Source organism: Lithobates pipiens, unplaced genomic scaffold, assembly GCF_037356315.1.
Source record: "Lithobates pipiens isolate NorthernLeopardFrog02 unplaced genomic scaffold, aLitPip1_a1.2 Scaffold_27, whole genome shotgun sequence".
Taxonomy (NCBI): domain Eukaryota; kingdom Metazoa; phylum Chordata; class Amphibia; order Anura; family Ranidae; genus Lithobates; species Lithobates pipiens.
The window spans coordinates 7,676,763-7,696,967 of NW_027507788.1; the positions used below are offsets into that span (position 1 = coordinate 7,676,763).

Consider the following 20,205-nt stretch of genomic DNA (forward strand, 5'->3'; position numbering starts at 1 on the left):
AGCCCGACAACCATGCCACGTTCAAAGTCACTTAAACCCCCTTTTTTCCCCATTCTGACGCTCGGTATGAACTTTAGCAAGTCGTCATCACCATTGAGTTGCTGCCCTGTGATTGGCTGATTAGCAATTTGCGTTACCAGGAAATTGAACAGGTGTAACTAATAAAGTGGTCAGCGAGTGTATGTTTCTTATTGCAATGCAGGCAGGTCATAGGTACTGGGAGGGGCTGTAGCTTCCTCAAAACAACAGGCAGCCCTAGGCAATGCCCACATGTGATGCTGAACCCCCATGATTGACAGACTTGGAATCCAATGAATGAAAAGGGGGTGGGCCAAGGAACAGTCATGCCTGTACAGTAGGGCTCAGTTTAAAGGTGGGAGAAGGAATGCAATTAGCCAATAAGTTGTGCTGATGGGAGGAGAGAGCAGACTGACAGAGGGATGAGCTCATCAGTCTTCTGCTTCTCTTTTTACTGTCCAATCACAGGCTGGGGAGGGACAATACCAGTGATGCCGCATACACACGATCGGCCTTTCCGCCAGACATGGCCGGAATCCGTCAGACAATTCGATCATGTGTGGGCTCCGGCAGACTTTTTTTTCCCCCAAAAGTCTAACGGACCTAGAAATTGAAGATGTTTCAAATCTGTCGGAAAACCGTTTGTCTGTATGCTGGTCCGACGGACTAAATACGACGCAAGGGCAGCTATTGGCTACCGGCTATTGAACTTCCTTGTTTCGTCCCGTTTACATCATCACAGACTTTTTCGAACGGACTTAGTCCGGATGTGTGCGTGGCCAAGTCCGTTTCGTTCAGAAAGTCCGTTGGACCGCCGCCGAAAATCTGTCGGGAAGACCGTCGGACCTAGCCCGTCGAAAAAGTCTGGTCGCGCGTACGCGGCATGAGTGTTTCTGTACTTTAGCAGAAAAATAAATTTAGGTCTTCCGTTCTGCAATAAAAGGCTATGCTATGTGGCAGAGCTCTGTAAACTTCAGGGTTGGATGGCCAAATACAAATCTATTGGTGGGTAGCTCCCTTATTTCCATTAGCAATAACAAAAATTGAATTTTGTTGATCATAAGCGATACAATCTGATACTTTTTTTTTTATTATTTCCCTCCATAGATAAATAATCAAATGACTCAGCTACCGGTCAGCCTGCAGAATGGTCAAGTGGTGATAAACCAGAGTGGCACCTCACTCATCCTGGTGACCGATTTTAAACTCAAGATCATCTACGACTGGAACATTCTGCTGAAGATCACCATCCCCGGCACCTACTTTGAAAACGTTTGTGGCTTGTGCGGCAATTATAACGACAACCCAAGAGACGACCTGTTCAATAACGGGAAGGAGTTGAAGCCTATAGACTACGGTAAACTTTGGAAAGTGAAGTCCAACAGCGACACGAGCTGCTGGGATGATTGCAATGGGCCATGTAAAAGTTGTAGTGTGAAAGATACTCTACGGTATGGAAATGAGCAGAACTGCGGCATACTCACCAAAAAGGATGGGCCCTTCAGAATATGCTTCGATATGATCGACCCCAAGATATACAGAGACAACTGTATTTATGATATGTGCCTGAATGACGGTTACAATCAGATCCTGTGCCAGACCTTGAAAGCCTACAGTGACGTTTGTGCTAGAGTGGGGATACAAGTCAAGGAATGGAGAGAGGCATCAAACTGCCGTAAGTACGAAAATTTGATTCTTGCCTTCTGGTTGTCTCTTCTTTGTCACTCAACTCAAATCAGTTTACAGCTCTGGGGGCTGTAAACTATTATACCTCGTTTCCACTGAGCGGAACGGTTCAGGTTGGTACAGTTTGGAAGGCTTGAATGGTCTGGCCTATTCAGGTGATCATTTCCACTGCAAGTCGGACCACCAGGGGCCTTACGGGGTTTCCCAAAAAAATGCCTTTGACGTGAGCATTGACGTTTTTTCTGTCCGCCAATCAGTGGAATGTATTGTATGATGCCACACAATAATCAAAAATGTATGCAATGTATACCTTCGATCTGCAACCATTCAAAAGAATGAGGGTAAACTATAGAATACTCCCCCAAACTGAAAACTCACCCTTGGTGGCTTAACCTTTGAAGAGTTATCCACACAGCTTGCAGAACAGCATTGTCTCCTAGGACCTGAGGTGTGACCCACGTTGGTGGCTCAATGTTCAAAAGTTGTCCACACAACGTGCAGAACGGCATTGTTTATGAGGGCTTGAGGTTTGACCCACCAAAACCGCCTTCAGTTTTGCAGAACACTGCCCCAAACTGAACACCCACCTTAGTGGCTTAAGTGTTGTTCACGCAAAGTGCGGAACAGCAATGTCTACTAGGCCTTGAGGTTTGGCCCATTTTGGTGGTTCAACCTTCGAAAATTGCCCATACAATGTGCAGAGCAACATTTTCTACTAGGTCTTGAGGTTTGACCCACCTTGGTGGCTCAACCTTCGAAAATTGCCCACACAACATGCAGAAAAGCCTTTTCTTCAGATTCAGGAGAATAATTGGGAGCAGCAATGCCTAAAGCACAACTTCATTCAAGACTTTTTTTACATTTTGGTTTGAGTTCTTATGCGCCTTGAGGTCCTTACAACCCTTTGTGACCCCCCCATCAGCATCATCTAACTGCATCTGCGATCAAGACATTGCAGTTCTGGGTCTTCTTGGTTTACATGATTCATTGTTGGGCCCATGCAGCAGGGGAATTGGATGTAGGCAGTAGAGGTGGTGACCGGTATAGGGAGGGGGGAAATTAGAGGAATTGATCCCCTGCGTATCTCTCCTTGCAGCAGCCAAAATCTGCCTACTTCTATTCTAATTTCTATCAGCTTTCAGCTGCTGCAGAGAGAGACACACAGGGGATCAGTTCCTGTAATTGCCCCCCCCCCCCCCACTGGCGCCCACACCTCACCAATCCCTTTCCCTGTCAAGGATCTGATTCCCCCTGCTGCCCGCTAAAGATTATTTTAGTGTTTTTGCAAAGAAAATATAATTTTAATATTTTTTTTAGGTGGGGTCAGGACTGTCAGATGTATGGTTGATTTCTAACAGCAGCCCTGCACATGGGTATAAGGTAGCAATGACATATGGGTGGGGGAAGGAATTATATAGCTATTATACCTCATTTCCACTGAGCGGAACGGTTCGGGTTGGTACAGTTTGGAAGTGTTAGAATGGTCTGGCCTATTCAAGTGAGCATTTCCACTGCAAGTCGGACCGCCAGGGGCCATGCGGGGTTTAGAAAAAAATGCCTTTAACGTGAGCATTGATGTTTTTTCTGTCCGCCAATCAGTGGAATGTATTGTGTGATGCCAGTAGCTCCACCCTAACAGTACCGTACCATTTTCTATGGCCCCACATCTGAAGCAGGACCCTGAATGGTGCGGTATGGTTCGAGTTGTATGGGCCGCTTTCATAATGGAAACACTCAAAATAGCGTACCGTGCTGAACCGAACCAAATCTGCTTAGGGGAAACGAGGCATAAGATCCCGAAGGTCCTTGAATCGGCCCTGCTGGGGTTGGCAACAGCCTTGGCAGAGTGCCGAGAAAACAATCAAACGTAACTATCTAGTGCAGCCATTCTCAACCAGGGTTCCGTGGAACCCCGGGGTTCCTCCAGAGGTTGCTAGAGGTTCCTTGAGCTATGGCTGATGAACCACCTTTTTGATGATGCCTACAGAGTTCGAGGTTCAGCATCACTTAGCAAAGTCAGCAGCACAACACCAAATATCTTTTTAGCTGTCTTTAACGGTGGCATTGTGAGCACCACTTTAAGGGGAACATTCTTCCTATTGGCCACCAGTATAAGGGGCATTGTTCCTACTGACCCCTGATAAATTGGTTTTAGTAAGGGTTCCTCAAGACCTGAAAATTATTTTTGGAGTTCCTCCAGGGTTAAAAGGTTGAGAAAGGCTGATCTAGAGGAAGTTACAAGGTTTCCATAGGTGAACCTGTGGAAGGCTCATCAACTGAGCCATGGTTCCCAGGTGAGAAGACCACTACCAGACCAGAAAGTGAAAAAAGAGGCTGGCGGTAGGGTTGGGGGAGGGAGAAGCAGCTCTGAGATGTCCTGTAACCACATACAGAGAGCCATAAAGGAAGCTAATGTTGGGAATTATGGATCTGTACCTATAATGAAACAGACCACCTGGTTGTATTTACCCCCCAGACCCCTGATAAATTGGTTTTAGTAAGGGTTCCTCAAGACCTGAAAATTATTTTTGGGGTTCCTCCAGGGTTAAAAGGTTGAGAAAGGCTGATCTAGAGGAAGTTACAAGGTTTCCATAGGTGAACCTGTGGAAGGCTCATCAACTGAGCCATGGTTCCCAGGTGAGAAGACCACTACTAGACCAGAAAGTGAAAAAAAGAGGCTGGCGGTAGGGTTGGGGGAGGGAGAAGCAGCTCTGAGATGTCCCGTAACCACATACAGAGAGCCATAAAGGAAGCTAATGCTGGAAATTACGGATCTGCACCTATAATGAAACAGACCACCTGGTTGTATTTACCCCCAGACCAAAGGTTCCAGCCCCCCCCCCCACAGTATGTTCTATAGGCATGGTTATAAAAATACGAATTTGCATTTGTCCTTTTTTCTGAACCCTAATTAATATGTTCTCTTTTTTGTTGTCTTTTAGCTATGGAATGTCCCGGTAATAGTACTTATAAGCAGTGCGGAAGCTCTTGCCCCCCGACATGCCAAGACCCTATAGCCCCATCCAATTGCAGTGAGCCATGTATTGAGACCTGTGAGTGCAATCCAGGCTTTGTTATGATTGAGGGAAAATGCCAACCTATGGAAAACTGTGGCTGCTTCTACAAAGGGCGCTCTTTGGGGCAAGGTGCCGTCTTCTGGGATGACCCTTCCTGTAAGAGAAAGTGCGTATGCGATCCGGCGACTCAAGAGGTTAAATGTACCAATACCAAATGCGGCAATGGACAACAGTGTTTAGTTAAAGACGGCATTCAGGATTGTTATGCCACCAAATACAGCACATGTACAGGTTCTGGAGATCCCCACTACGTGACTTTCGATAACTTTCATTATGACTTTCAGGGAGCATGTGATTATCAGCTCTCGGCGCTTTGTGACCAGAAAAGCGGCTTAGCTGATTTCCAAGTCATTATCCGCAACGACCATCTAGGAAGTCTCCTTGTCTCTTACACTACCGCCGTCACATTTAGGATTTTTGAAAATGAAATCCAGATCCGCAGAGAATTCCCGGCTGTTGTCTTGGTAAGTTATACAATGGGTCAAATCTAGGTCACTCTTTTTCAAAGGACTCTTCTGACTTATTTAGTTGGGTGCAAATTAAAATTTTGAGTTTGAGCTAAGCATCAGTTTTTTTTTTCCAACAGAGCAGCTAATAGAAGACAAGTAAACATGTTAAAAGGAAAAGGAAATTTGAACTATTCATACTGTATACAGTATTTTATTTTTTGCCTAAAAAAACTAATAAATAAGGATGATTACATTCCTTGTAACAAAATAATTTTTTTATTATTATTATTATTATTATTATTATTATCATCAACACTATCTCCTTAATTTTTATTTTTTATTTTAAAGGAGATAGTGTAAAAATATTATATATATATATATAATATTTTACACAATTTTTTTTTTAATTGTTTACACTATCTCCTTAAAAAAAAAGCAAAAAAATTTAATGATTACATTCCTTGTAACAAAAGAATTTTTTTTTATTATTATTATTATTATCATCAACACTATCTCCTTAATTTTTATTTTTTATTTTAAAGGAGATAGTGTAAAATATTATATATATATATATATATATATATATATATATATATATATATATATACATATATATATATACATATACATATACATATATATATATATATATATACATATATATATATATATATATATATATATATATATATATATATATATATACATATATATATATATATATATATATATATATATATATATATATATATATATATATATATATATATATATATATATATATATATATATATATATATATATATATTTATTTATTTATTTATTTATTTATTTATTTATTTATTCATTTATTTATTTTTTCAATTTTTTTAGATAGGCAAAAATAAAATACTGTATACAGTATGAATAGTTCAAATAAATGAATATATATATATATATATATACACACACACACAAAAAAAACTATATTAAAGAAACTATATAAAAAAAATTATATAATAATAATAATATATAACAACGCCTGTGACCATCACGGCAACCTTTAGTAAAATGTGGCCACTAACTCTGAATTTCTAACTGGTTCTTTTGAAGTAAATTGAGCTAGTTATATTAAATTTTTAGGAAAGAAGGTGCGCCGCACCAATAGCTGAGAGTCCAAATATGTTTAATTTTAATCACTGAAAAGCCGACGCATTTTGGGGAGGGTTTGAGTCAATAGGTGGTTGCTTCACCTGCTGCAGCCTATCTGAAAAGGATAGTAATATGTTTATTTCACTCAGCACTTCGATCCCCAATGAAAGGAACCAACTGAATTGTTTTTTTCCTCAAATTTTTGAGTTGAGAAACACAAATGTGGATGCTCTATATAATTTACATCCCTAGGGTTTCATCCAAAGCCCCCCTTAGCCCTTGTACACACGGTCGGACATTCCGATGGAAAATGTCCGATCGGACCGCGTTGTCGGATAATCAGACCGTGTGTGGGCTCCATTGGACTGTTTCTGTCGGAATATCCGACCGACAAAGTTTTAGAGCTGGGCTATAAAATTTTCCGATAACATGATCCGATCGGACTTTGTCCGATTGTGTGTCGAGAATTCCGATTGGACAAAGTGCCACGCATGCTCAGATCAAATTCCTAGACCAGAGCTATTGGGTACTAGCCTGAACGTAGTCCCGTCATAACGAAATAACGTCATCACGTTCTGAATGATCGGATTTTCCGACAACATTGTCCGATTGTGTGTATGCAACAGTTTCGGACAAAATCCGTCGGACAAAATCCAACGGATTTGGTTGTCGGAATGTCCGACTGTGTGTACAAGGGCTTAGAATATGCTTCGTGTATGAAAGCTGCCCGACCATTGCCCTCCACCTGATACTGTACATCCCACTCAGAATCATGAGATTAAATTGTCTTTGAATCAAGCCCACCTACTCCAATCTCATGTATAAATACCTATCTTCCCAACAGGTGAATGGTATAAAATCCAATCTGCCATTGTCATTGAGGCTGCAACTTGGCAACATTGACATTTTTCAGTCTGGGAGGCAGTGTATAGTCCAGACCAGCATTGGAATTCGGGTCACGTTCGACTGGGAGGCAAGAGTTGGGGTGATGCTGCCATCCACTTACTCCGGACATGTTTGCGGCCTTTGTGGTAACTTCAACGATAAACCAGATGATGACTTGACCGAACGGAATGGCACATTACAACTTAACATCCCGTTGTTTGGTCATAGCTATCGGGAAGGCGAACGTGCTGACCAGTGCCCGATTGTGAAGCCCAACAACTGCACAAATCTCCTGGCCCTGGAAGGGGAGCAGAAGAAAAAGCTGCAGGAGTGTGGCATGTTGCTGGACAAAAAAGGTCCTTTTCGAGATTGCTTTTCCACAGTTGACTCTAGCACTTACTTCGAGGACTGCGTTTACGATATGTGCGCCTATGGCAAAAGGCAAGACCTCATATGCCGACTGTTGACGGGCTACACTGAGTCGTGCCAGGCAGCTGGTGCTGTTGTGTATAACTGGAGAACGGACATCACCTGTCGTAAGTACTTGGGGGGGGGAACTGTTATCAACTTAGGGGAGGGGAAGCAATTGGCCAATCGCTTGCTTGCAGTCGTATGTAAAGTGTATGTCCAGCTAAAAGTTCCTGGGTAGGCGAGCATGGGAGGAGGTGATGAGGGAGCTGGAGAGCAGGAGGTCTTGGGAGGACCGAAGAGAGTGGCTTGGTTGGTATTTCGAGATTAGGTTAGTGATGTAGCTGGGGGCAGAGTTATGGATGTCTTTGTAAATTATTGTTAGTACTTTGAATTTTTTTTCGTTGGGTGAGTGGAAGCCAATGGAGGGATTGGCAGAGAGGGGGTCACTGAATGGTTGGTGAGGTGGAGGAGTCTTGCAGCTCTATTCATTAGGGGCTGAAGGTGCATTATCCTGCTGGAAGGAGCCATCAGAAGATGGGGACACTGTAGTCAAAAAGGGATGGACATGATCAGCAACAATACTCAGGTAGGCCGCTGCAATTAAACCATGATCAATTGGTACTAAGAGGCCCAAAGTGTGCCAAGAAAATATCCCCCCACACCATTACACCCCCACCACCAGCCTGAACCAGCGATACCCCATCCCCCACACCATTACACCCCCACCACCAGCCTGAACCAGTGATACCCCATCCCCCACACCATTACACCCCCACCACCAGCTTGAACCGGTGATACTCCATCCCCCACACCATTACACCCCCGCCACCAGCCTGAACCGGTGATACTCCATCCCCCACACCATTACACCCCCACCACCAGCCTGAACCAGTGATACCCCATCCCCCACACCATTACACCCCCAACCACGAGCCTGAACTGGTGATACAAGGCAGGATGGATCCATGCACCAAATTCTGACCCCACCATCTGAATGTCTCAGCTGAAATCCAGACTCATCAGACCCGGCAACGTTTTTCCAATCTTCTATTGTCCAATTTTGGTGATCCTGTGCCAATTATAGCCTCAGTTTCCTGCTCTTAGCTGACAGGAGTGGCGCCCCGCTGTGGTCTTCTGCTGCTACAGCCCATCTGCTTCAAGGTTCAATTGCATGCTTGCAGTCGTATGTAAAGTTTATGTCCAGTTAAAAGTTCCTTTATATTTTAGGATAGCGTGGGGAAGGATTAAAACCCCCATCAAGTTCTTAGGGTTCTCTTAGAAAGATTGTCCCCCCACTTCCTGTCTTGGTAACAACATTTAAATCTGACAGGAAATAAAAAATAAAAAAGGGGAGGTCAATGAGGGCCTTCTACATTTTTGTTTGATGGCCGCTAGGGTTGTAATATCGAGACACTGGAGATCTTCTGGAATGGTAGTGTGGGTAGATGAAATGCAATATTTATGGTGAATGGAGGAACTGACGGCAATGGCAAGCGATAATTTACGAGGAATGTCCTATAGTATATTCCTCATGGAAATCCTTTTATGCATCCCAGAAGATGTTAAAGGTGGGTTGTATAATTGCTTAATTGGGGTGGAGGCAGGGGCGGACTGACAACTTATCGGGCAATAGGAGATTATGAGGCCCCCCGGGCAATAGGAGATTATGGGGCCCCCCGGGCAATAGGAGATTATGGGGCCCCCAGGCAATCAGAGATTATGGGCCAGTATAAACAAACACACACAGTATACAATTTTTCTTTTGGGTTTATTTCTTTTATTTTCTCTCTGATGATTGGTTGAGGTATTTTGGGAAGTAGGGTTAGTTGTCACAAGAAATCTCTTTACTTGAGACTTTAAGCATATAGGCAGGCCTCTTTATGATGATTGTGGTTGGGGTACTCAGGAATAGGGACTATTTTTAAGATTATGTGAAGATTGTGTTCTAAGCTAAACTTTAAATAAAAATCATAAAAAATACTTTTTTTTAGTAGAGTAGGAGAAGGTTAGAACCCTTATCAACTTCAACTAAGGGGTGTTAAAGCCACACATAAATGCAATTTGCATTGTCGATTTCAGCTATTTGAACAGTTCCATTGCTGACAATGGGGTGCGACCTGTCATTTGTAATTTGGAGGGGGGGGGGGGGGTAGTGGAACAGGTGGGTGGTAGTGCGAGTGTCTGTCTGTGCATTCCATCTCCACCAGGATTTCCAGCAGCAACTGCAACACAGAGGAAAGCCACAATGATCTCCCCCTCCTCTTCAATGAGGCCCTCGGCTAGCCTCACCCACCCCACATAGCCCGGCGCACACTGTCGTTACTTATCGGGGCCGACATTTCCCTGCACACACGTGAGATCCGCCCACTACTCCACCCTCCTCTGTATCCTGGCAGCTGGTCTACTCTGACAGTAGCTGCCACTTGTTAAAGACGGCCCGGGTTGGGACCCATGGACACCTAGACCCTCTACTTGCGTATAGCCTGATGGTGGCCCTGCTGGTGAAGAACCAGCCTGGGTAAGTACCAAAACAAAAAAGGGACTGGAAAACTGCTTTAAATAGATTACTCATGGGAGAAGCAAAGAGTTTGAGGTTCACCAAAAACAAAGTGCGTACTAGATGGTGTAGTCATTTCTGAATCCATAAAAGATCAAGACCTTCTCTTCAAATGGGTGATATGAAAAAGGAAAAATCCTTCTTTGGGTGCTTCTGGGAATTTTTTCTTCCACCTAATTTAAAGTAAATTTTAAGCCTTCACTCTGTCCTGGTAAAGCTGTAACCTCATATTTAATTTTCTCTTTTTTTTCAGCAATCTCCTGTTCACCCAACAGCATGTACAACATATCTACCAGTCCTTGCCCATCTACTTGTCTCTCCATGTCCATGGCCTCGAAATGTGACGCTAAATCCCGTGAAGGCTGTGAGTGTAATCCAGGCTTTGTGCTCAGTGGTTCTGAATGCGTTCCTTTGTCCCAGTGTGGCTGTCTGTACAACGGGCAATACTACAAGCCGGGTGACGTCTTCTATCCCGATAACACCTGCGAGAAGAAGTGCACCTGCTATGGGGGAGGCTCGGTGTATTGCGAGCCCGCTTCTTGCGGCCCCTATGAAGTGTGTAGCATTGTGAAAGGCATCCAGAGCTGTAATCCCAATGGAAGTGCCGTGTGCTCAACCATTGGAAAGACGAGCTATAATACTTTCGATAACTTTGGGTATGACTTCAGCGGAAACTGCTCCTACATCCTGTCCCAGACCTGTCTCGTTGAAGGATCAAAGTTGACCCCATACCTTATCCAGATAAGAAACATAGAAAGCTCTGTCTCGTTAACCAAGAAAATAATTTTGGAGGTCTACAATTACACCGTAACCATTTATCAAGGACCTGAGAACAAAATTCTGGTGAGTTTCTTTTGAATTATTTTTTTTTTTTTTATTTAAAATGCTAAATCAAAAAATTGGCAGTGGAAGGAGAATTAAACTAGAACTAAAAGAAAACATTTTTTTTTTTTTCATTTTAGAGAGAGCAGTTATTTATTTTTTTGCCATCTGTGTCCCATTGGGGAGATTTTACTTCACTTAGCCTAAACAGGAAGTAAGAGGAAATCCCTCCAAAGGTAGTCACCAGAACAAGTGTCCCCATTGGAAGATATCTCCTCTATTACTTTTCTGGGGACAACTCAAAAATAGGGATCTTCTTTACTTTCACTTTGGATTATAATTGTAAACATGACAACATCAACTCCTCCATCCATACCCGCTGTACTTGGTGTGACGTTAAAGGGAACATCACTCTCCCAATCAGCATTGACTGTTTTTAATCCTTATGATGGTAGTATTAGTAAATAGATAGGAAAGTATATGATATATACTTGTTTAAACTTTTTTTTTTTTTTTACATTTCTTCAGTTACTTCCTGGTTTCTTAGTGGCTAAGGTTGAATAAAGACATCAGCAGTGGTGGCCTGTCCATAGAGGGCGCACGGGTGAGGTCAGGCATGTCAAGTTCCTCCACCGCAAACTTGCTCCTCCATGTCTTTATGGACCTTGTTTTGTGAGCTGGTCCAAATCATTTGGTGGAGGGGGGATTATGGTGTGGGGGGTTGTTTTTCAGGGGTTGAGCTTGGCCCCTTAATTTCAGTGAAGGGAACTCTTAAGGAGTCAGCATACCAAAACACTTTGGACAATTTCATGCTCCCAATTTTGTGGGAACAGTTTGGGGACGGCCCCTTCCTGTTCCGACATAACTGCGCACCAGTGCACAAAGCAAGGTCTATAAAGACATGGAGGAAGGAACTTGACTGTCCTGACCTCAACCCGATAGAACACCTTTGGGATGAATTAGAGCGGAGACTGCGAGCCAGGCCTGCTCATCCAATATCAGTGCCTGACTTCAGAAATGCTCTTCTGGAAGAATGGTCAAAAGTTCCCATAGACACCCTCCTAAACCTTGTGGACGGCCTTCCCAGAAGTGTTGAAGCTTTTATAGAGTGGGCCAATTAAAGCGGGAGTAAACCCAGTTTCAAAAAACACTTACATTCCCAGCATGCCGGAAATGCTAACTTTCACATTGGTTGTGCTCTCAACCAAACTTTCAAACCATCCAATGGCTGGTTTCACAACTGGTCACATGTACAGCATTATGGCAGTTGAAGAATCATTAGAAGACAAGATGGCAGCTTCCTTGACTGAAAATGATAGAAGGGTTTACTTCCACTTTAATTTTTGAACCTTATGGACTAAGACTGGAATGCCATTAAATTTCATGTCAAGGCAGGCGTTCCAATACTTTTGACAATACAGTGTATGGGCTATTCAGTTTTACTTCCAGTTTTTCCATCTACCTTAGTGTACTACATTTTGTTTTTGCTTTTTGACATAATTTTCTCCAATGGATTGCGAGAGACGCAGGTTCTTGGACTGTTTCCTGAGCAGCTAGATTGTTTAGCGCCATAATCCAGAGAATGTGATAATCTGGTTCTTAAATAACCTGAGAATTATCCATGAATTCTTAACCAAACTTGAGTCAATGTCTTCATACAGGTGAATGATATCATTCGGACCCTCCCATTTGAATTAGGAGCTGGACAGCTACGAGCTGATTACCAGGGTGGTGGTTCCGTCCTTAAGACTAACTTTGGTTTAATTCTAACCTCCGACAATGCCATTCACGTCACCGTGCCTGCAACCTACCACAACCAGATCTGCGGACTGTGTGGAAACTACAACGATGACGACAAAGATGAGTTCAGTCCATACGATGATGATGTTGTTTCATTTGCTGAATCCTGGATAGATTCTCCTGAAACCTGTGTTACCGTTGAGGTCTGTGATGCCAAGAACAAGACTTGCTCTGATTGCCCCAAAAAAGTGCAGAAACAGTTGGCAGGAGCGGGCTTCTGTGGCATTCTGGTCCAAGCTGATGGGCCCTTTGCACCCTGCCACCAGATCTATGATCCCACAGCCTACCTGAAAAGCTGCGTGAATATTCTTTGTGCAAAAACTGGAGAGCTCTGCACAATCCTTCAAGGCTACGTCAAGATTTGCCAAGATGCCGGAGCAAATATGAAACCATGGAGATCACCAAGTTTTTGCCGTAAGTTCTACATTCTCTTGGTTTTCTTGGCTACCGACTAACCTGAAACAAGTCTCAAATGTATGGAATATTCATTCTATAATTTAAGCATGAGACTTTAATTCTTACTATGATATGGCCTAAAATATCACTGAGCTTTAAACCTAAGGAATATGAGAGCTAGACTAAAAAAAAGGCGCAACTTAAAGTGATATTAAAAACTAGGGGTCTCCAAACTTGCTCCAACATCAGTGAGAGTAAACAATGCCCCATCATTGGTACTAATGGCAGGAATAGAGCCCAATTGTTTCAGTATATCAGTGGGAGAAATAAGGCCTCATTATTGGTGTCAGTGGGAGGAATAGTGCCCCATTGTTACAGTATATCAGTAGGAGGAATAGCGCCCAATCATTTGTGTCAGTGGAAGGAATAGAGACTAATCATTGGTGTCAGTGGAAGGAACAAAGCCCCATCGCTGGTGTCAGTGGGAGGAATAGTGCCCCATAGTTGGTGTTAGTGGAAGGAATAATTCCCCATCATTGGTGTCAGTGGAAGCAATAATGCCACATCATTGGGGTCAGTGGAAGGAATAGTGCCACATCATTGGTATCTATGGGAGGAATTGTTCCCTCTTCATTGGTGTAATTGGGAGGAATTGGGCCCTATCGTTGGTGTCATTGGGTGGAATCATGCTCCACTATTGGTGTCATTGTGAGGAATTGTTCCATCTTCATTGATGTCATTGGAAGGAATTATGCCCCCATTGTTGATGTCACTTTGGAGGAATAGTGCCCCATTGTTGGTGTCAGTCGAAGGAATTATGCCTCACTGTTGGTGTCAGCGGGAGGAATAGTAATTCAAGAGCTGGAGGGCCAGATAAACACAAGCAAAGGGCCACATCTGGAGACCACTGTTCTAAACCTACAATTTATTTTCTTTAAAATATAATCATGTTATACTTGCCTGCTCTGTGTAATGGTTTTGTACAGAACAGCCCCAATCCTTCTCTTCACAGGGTCCCCTGCTGGAACTCCTGGCTCCTCCCACCCGCCAAGTGCCCTCATAGCAAGCAACTTCTTATGGGCGGCACTTGTGCCTGCTGGCTCCTTAACTGGTTCCCGACCATCGCACGCCGATGTACGTCGGCAGAATGGCACGGGCAGGCATATTGGCGTACAGGTACATCCAATCTTTAATGCCGCCGGCGGGGCGCACTCACGTGCTGGTCGGGACCCCCGTGAGTCCGGTCGTGGGTCCCACGGATTTAATCGCCGCAGGCATACCCGCGATCGTCTCACTGAGCAGCTGAAAGGGGAGATGCCGTTGTAAACAGCATTTCCCCGTTCTGCCTAGCAACTAGTGATGCTGATCTCTGCTCCATGTGATTGGAGTAGAGATCAGTGTTCACTAAACTAAAGCCCAGCCCCCAACAGTTAGTAACACACCCCTAGAAACACTTAACCCCTACACTGCCACCCACTGGTTAACCCCTTCACTGCCAGTGTCATTTACACAGGAATCACTGCATTTATATAGCAGTGATTACTGTATAAATGACAATGGTCCCAAAAATGTGTCAAAAATGTCTGATGTGTCTGCCATAATGTCGGAGTCACAATAAAAATCGCTGATCGCCGCCATTACTAGTAAAAAAAAAATATATTAATAAAAATGCCATAAAACTATCCCCTATTTTGTAAACGCTATAACTTTTGCGCAAACCAATAAATAATCGCTTATTGCGATTTTTTTACCAAACATATAGAAGAATACGCATCGGCCTAAACTGAGGGAAAAAAAGTTTTTTTTTATATATTTTTGTATTTTTGGGGGATATTTATTATAACAAAAAGTTAAAAATAATGCGTTTTTTTCAAAATTGTCGCTCTATTTTTGTTTATAGCGCAAAAAATAAAAACCACAGGGGTGATCAAATACCACCAAAAGAAAGCTCTGTTTGTGGGGAAAAAAAGACGTCAATTTTGTTTGGGAGCCACGTCGCACGGTGCAATTGTCATTTAAATCGTCGCAGTGCCGAATCGCAAAAAGTGGTCTGGTCTTAGACCAGCAATGGTCCGGGGCTGAAGTGGTTAACACACAAAGTACATTTTAGGCCGCATCCCGCTCCCTCCTCATTGGCTGTGATTGACAGCAACCAATGGCTTCTGCTGCTGTCTCTGAGCCAATGAGGGGGGAGAGAGCAGAGAGAGCCTGAATCGAGAGCTTGGAACGAGATTGGACTTAGGTAAGTATAAGGGGAGCTGCATGCAGAAGGTTGTTTTTTTTATACCTTAAAGCAGAGAATTCATTAAGGTAAAAACCTTCTGCCTTTCAAACCACTTTAAGAAAGCACTAATGCCGCGTACACACGGTTGGATTTTCTGACGGAAAATGTTCGATGGGGAGCGCTTTGTCGGAAATTCTGACCGTGTTTAGGCTCCATAGGACATTTTCCATCGGAATTGCTGACCCACAAAATTTGAGATCTGGATCTCAAATTTTCCGACAACAAAATTGTCCATTGTCGGAAATTCCGATCGTGTGTTCTACGCATGCTCGGAATCAAGCAGAAGAGCCGCACTGGCTATTGATGTTCAATTTTCTCGGCTCGTCGTACATCACCACGTTCTTGACATTCGGAATTCCCAACAACATTGTGTGACCGTGTGTATGCAAGACAAGTTTGAGCCAACATCCGTCTGAAAAAAATCCCATGGATTTTGTTGTCGGAATGTCCGATCTCATGTACGTGGCATTAGTTGAGGGAAAGGAGGAATGGGGAGCAGCTGGCCGACTACACAGGATAGAAAGTAATGGAAAATAAAAAATTATACAGTTGTCAGGAGACGAGGGGGAAATGTTCTGATGTGGGCACTCATCCCAGTGCCAACTAAGACGGGGGGTCTTTAAACTATGGCCTGTGTGCCACACTTGGCCCACTACAAGCTTTTATCCAGCCCACAGATAGAGTCTCCTTAATATACGCAGCTTAAGGTCCCTAATTCAACCACCCCCCCATGTAATGGGGGACTCTGATGGTGATTTTTTTTCAGCATCAAATATCTGTAAAATATTCAAAATGACTCTTGTACTGAAAACGTTGAAGACCCCTGGTCTAAGATGGAGGCTTAGCTCATTTTGTAGAGAATCCCATTTACTTCCTGTTTTGTCTCTAGGACAGGAGCTATGAGAAAATATCCCTAACTGGACACAAGCAGTTAAAAATATGAAGAACATTCAATATTCAATTAAAATACACCTTATAAAGACATATCTTTAAATTTTATGCTGTGTAATGTGTCAAAATTGAACAATAAGCTTATATTTTGCCTACCTTTGAATATTGTTACATACAATAGGGTTTATTTGTGGTCATAAATAGCAATAACTTTTTTCTAACCTTTATGTTTCAGCATACACTTGCTCTGAGGAGAACAGCCATTACGAGTTTCGTGCTGACGTCTGCTCTACCAGTTGCTCCTCCCTCTATGACATCATCAGCTGCCCAACCACCTACTCTGAGGGCTGCCAGTGTGACACTGGATACCTTTTCCAAAATGGCCGTTGTGTGACCCCTACCGTCTGCGACAGATGCACCTTGAATGGCACATTCTATCAGGTGTGAATTCTCAACTAGACATGCTGTGAACAAACTGAAACCCAGTTATGATATGATATTAAAAGCCTATTCTTGTCAGAGTATGAAAATGTTCTATTTATGTAGAATTCCCAAAATCTCAACTCCTTCCAATGGAAAACCCAATAACATACATTTTATTTAAGAATGCCTCAGGACACTTATTTTGTCATTATGCCCAATCTATCGGTCACGGGTCAGGCTTGGAGACCAGTAGCTATTGCAGTAGAGAAGCTCCCACCATCTAGCTGGATAAGTACACAAGCAGGTCACCTTGGTGTATGACACAAGCTCACCCATGGTGCATGGTTTAAGCACTAACCAGTATTCACCAGAGCTCTTAATGGTGGAGATTGGTTTTGTTGCTGTCAGAAACCATGAAACAGACTGAGGCAGAAGTACAATCAAATCACACTTGTTTATTAATAAAAATGAAAAGGTAAATAGAAAAAAGCGTAGTCGAGCATAGCCAGAGTCCTGTAGCCAGATCGGGTAATCAGCCAGTCCAAAGTTCATTAACCAGATCGGGTAATCAGCCAGGCCGGAAGTCAGGGATCCAAGGAGAGCAACCGCAAGCGGGATAAGAAGCCATGAGGGATGTCAGCAAGCCAGTCTTGAAACAAACAGCAGGAGATGGTTCCCTGTGATGTGACCAACGCAAAGGCAAATGAAAAAGTGAGCAGGAAGGCTTTAAATAGGCAGGTCAGACGAAACTCATCAGGAACAGCTGGTAACTGTGGAAAGAGAAGAGAGCTGGCAATTAGCCAACAGCTGAGCGGCCAGCCCACAGGAGGAAGGGCTAAGCCAGCCCTGACAGTTGCGTGTTAGTACCAGGTTGCAGTCCTCAGGATAGCCCCACCAGGAGATGAGCAAGCCGGTGTTCAGTAGCAGATATAACTGATTGGGATCAAGCAGAAGCGCAGTCAGTAAACAAGCCAAAGGTCGGTAATAAGTGGTTGCAGGTTGGGATCAAGGGGAAGCAAAGTCGAAGAACAAGCCAAAGGTTGGTAACGGGTGGTAGTGGAGATAAAGGCAATTGCAGGTATGCAAAGGAGCAAGATATTGGCTGGAGAAAGCACAATAATCTGGCAAACAGGAAGTGCAAAGGCATGGCTTAAGTAGGAAGTGCAAGGAGTTTAAGGTTCACCAGAGACAAGCTCCAAGGCAAGATTATCCAAGACATCAGTCTAAAATATTCTTTCTTTTACTATTTTTTGATCCTTAATTGCCGTTACAGCAATAGTAGCCATCTTTGTTTCTTTGGGAGGTCTCTTTTCTTGTGACTCTCCCTAAGAAAATATCTCAAGTGGCTTAGCAAGAAGAGCTACTGCCAGATGTAGCAGAGGTTGTGGGTTCAGATCCCAATCCTGACACCATTTGTCTGGGGTCAGAAGTTTACTGAGTCCAACCCCCCCCCTAATTCTATAGAGTGATCAGACAGGAGCTGGGAACTCTGCATCCTCTTTACTGTAGTGATAATGTAATGTAGACGTTCTCTGGTTGCAAATACCATACTCATGGGTTACCCAGTCCACATGTGGGCCACTGAACTGAGTCTTCACTGAGACAAAAATGATGTTCCTCATCCAAACTGAGAGCCCAAATATCTTGTTAATTGCAATAAAATAATTCTTTTTTGGGTTTGAAAGACTGGTAGAGGTGGGACTCAGAATAAGTATTGAGGGGTATAATTATCTCTCTGTTCCAAAAATGAATAAAGCATTAGTATAGTAAGTATTATCTAAGTATCTATTTTAAATTAGACATATCACACAGTTTCCCCTCGCTCTGATTTTCGCATTCTCATCCTGAAGAAATTTGGACGAAAAGTCCTTGCATCTCTAATGGCGCGTACACACGATCGGATCGATGTGAGCTTGTTATCGGAAATTCCGACCATGTGTAGGCTCCATCAGACATTGTCGAAATTTCTGATTTTTGAGAACTGGATCTCAAATTTTCTATCAGATGTTTGAGAGCTGGATCTCCAATTTTCCGACAACAAAATCCATTGTCGTAAATTCCGAGCGCGTGTAGACAATTCCACGCATGCTTGGAATCAAGCAGAAGAGCCGCACTGGTTATTGACTTCATTTTTCTCGACTCGCGTTGTATGTGTTGTACGTCACCCTGTTCTCGACGTTCGGAATTTCAGACAACATTTGTATTACCACGTGTACGCAAGACAAGTTTTAGCCAACATCCGTCGGGAAAAAAGGAAAAAAAAATCCATGTTGTTTTTGTTTTCGGAAAATAACGATTTCGTCTTCACATACGGCAGTGACACGCTTACCTTAAAGTCAATTATTTCATAACCACATTAAAGTGGAGTTCCAGGCTTATTAAAAGTCAGCAGCTACAAAAAGTGTAGTTGCTGACTTTTAATAAACAGACACTTACCTGTTCCATGGTCCAGCGATGCGGCCAAATGGGGGGGGGGGGGCGCTCCTGCCCCCCTTCTCTCCAGCGGCGCCTCCATTACCACTCTGGGCACCCGGCCGTGACAGCTTTCGGCTTCACGACCTGGCACATACGGCGTATGCGTGAGTCGCGTTGCGCTCCCGGAGTGGATAGGCGATCTCCTGGGCCCTGTCGTGTGTACCAGGAGATCGCCTAGAAGGAGTCACCTTGTCGGTTCGTGGGCGGAAGGAGGAAGTGGGACAGGAAGTCCCCCTCTTAACGAAGCCCCCACTCCCCCCCCAAAAAAAATGACATGCCAAATGTGGCATGTAAGGGGGTGAGTGAAGTTTCATTTTTGGATGGAACTTCACTTTAATTCTGTAGCAACAAAAAAGGCTAGCTTGGCCATGTGGTCCTTTGGATGGCTTGACATAATTATCCAGAAGGATGAGACCCTTTGCACAGTTTTCTTCCACAAGATTCATTGTATTATAAAAGTCTTGCTGCAACTGCATTTCATTCCAGAGAGTTTTACGAGTGTCTTGCTCTTTCACAGGTGAACCAGACCGTCATTTCTGAAGATTGCAGCCAGGCCTGTAGTTGTAATTCTCGCCGTGTGATGGAGTGCATAGATTACAGCTGTGGCTCTGATGAGATCTGTAAAGTATTGAATGGACAAGTCCAATGTGTCAACAAGGGTAAGGCGTCCTCCTTCAATGTCACAGTCACATAGTTGTATAAGGTTAAAAATGGCAGAGCATCGGCCAAAATTACTGTACGTTTTAAACAAAATGTTACCTCTAAAAATCAATATAAAGGGAATATTTAGGTTATTCAACATACTGTGTATAAAAATGAATGATACTGCGCTTAGGTTACAAAGACAATAAGCGGACAGCAGCTACCATAAATTGTGGGCAGCGCTTAAATGTGCATAAA

General features: G+C 43.4%; 1 protein-coding gene across 1 annotated transcript in view; it reads left to right on the forward strand.

Moving 5' to 3' along the window:
- The window catches only part of LOC143933470 (IgGFc-binding protein-like), an 81,838-nt gene that overhangs the window by 30,427 nt on the left and 31,206 nt on the right, over window positions 1–20,205 (forward strand). Inside the window, exons 6-12 of the mRNA XM_077456375.1 lie at window positions 1,126–1,693; window positions 4,647–5,245; window positions 7,206–7,782; window positions 10,468–11,057; window positions 12,698–13,250; window positions 16,643–16,848; window positions 19,823–19,964. Of these exons, the coding sequence (XP_077312501.1) occupies window positions 1,126–1,693; window positions 4,647–5,245; window positions 7,206–7,782; window positions 10,468–11,057; window positions 12,698–13,250; window positions 16,643–16,848; window positions 19,823–19,964 (3,235 nt within the window). The remainder of the gene's footprint in view (window positions 1–1,125; window positions 1,694–4,646; window positions 5,246–7,205; window positions 7,783–10,467; window positions 11,058–12,697; window positions 13,251–16,642; window positions 16,849–19,822; window positions 19,965–20,205) is intronic.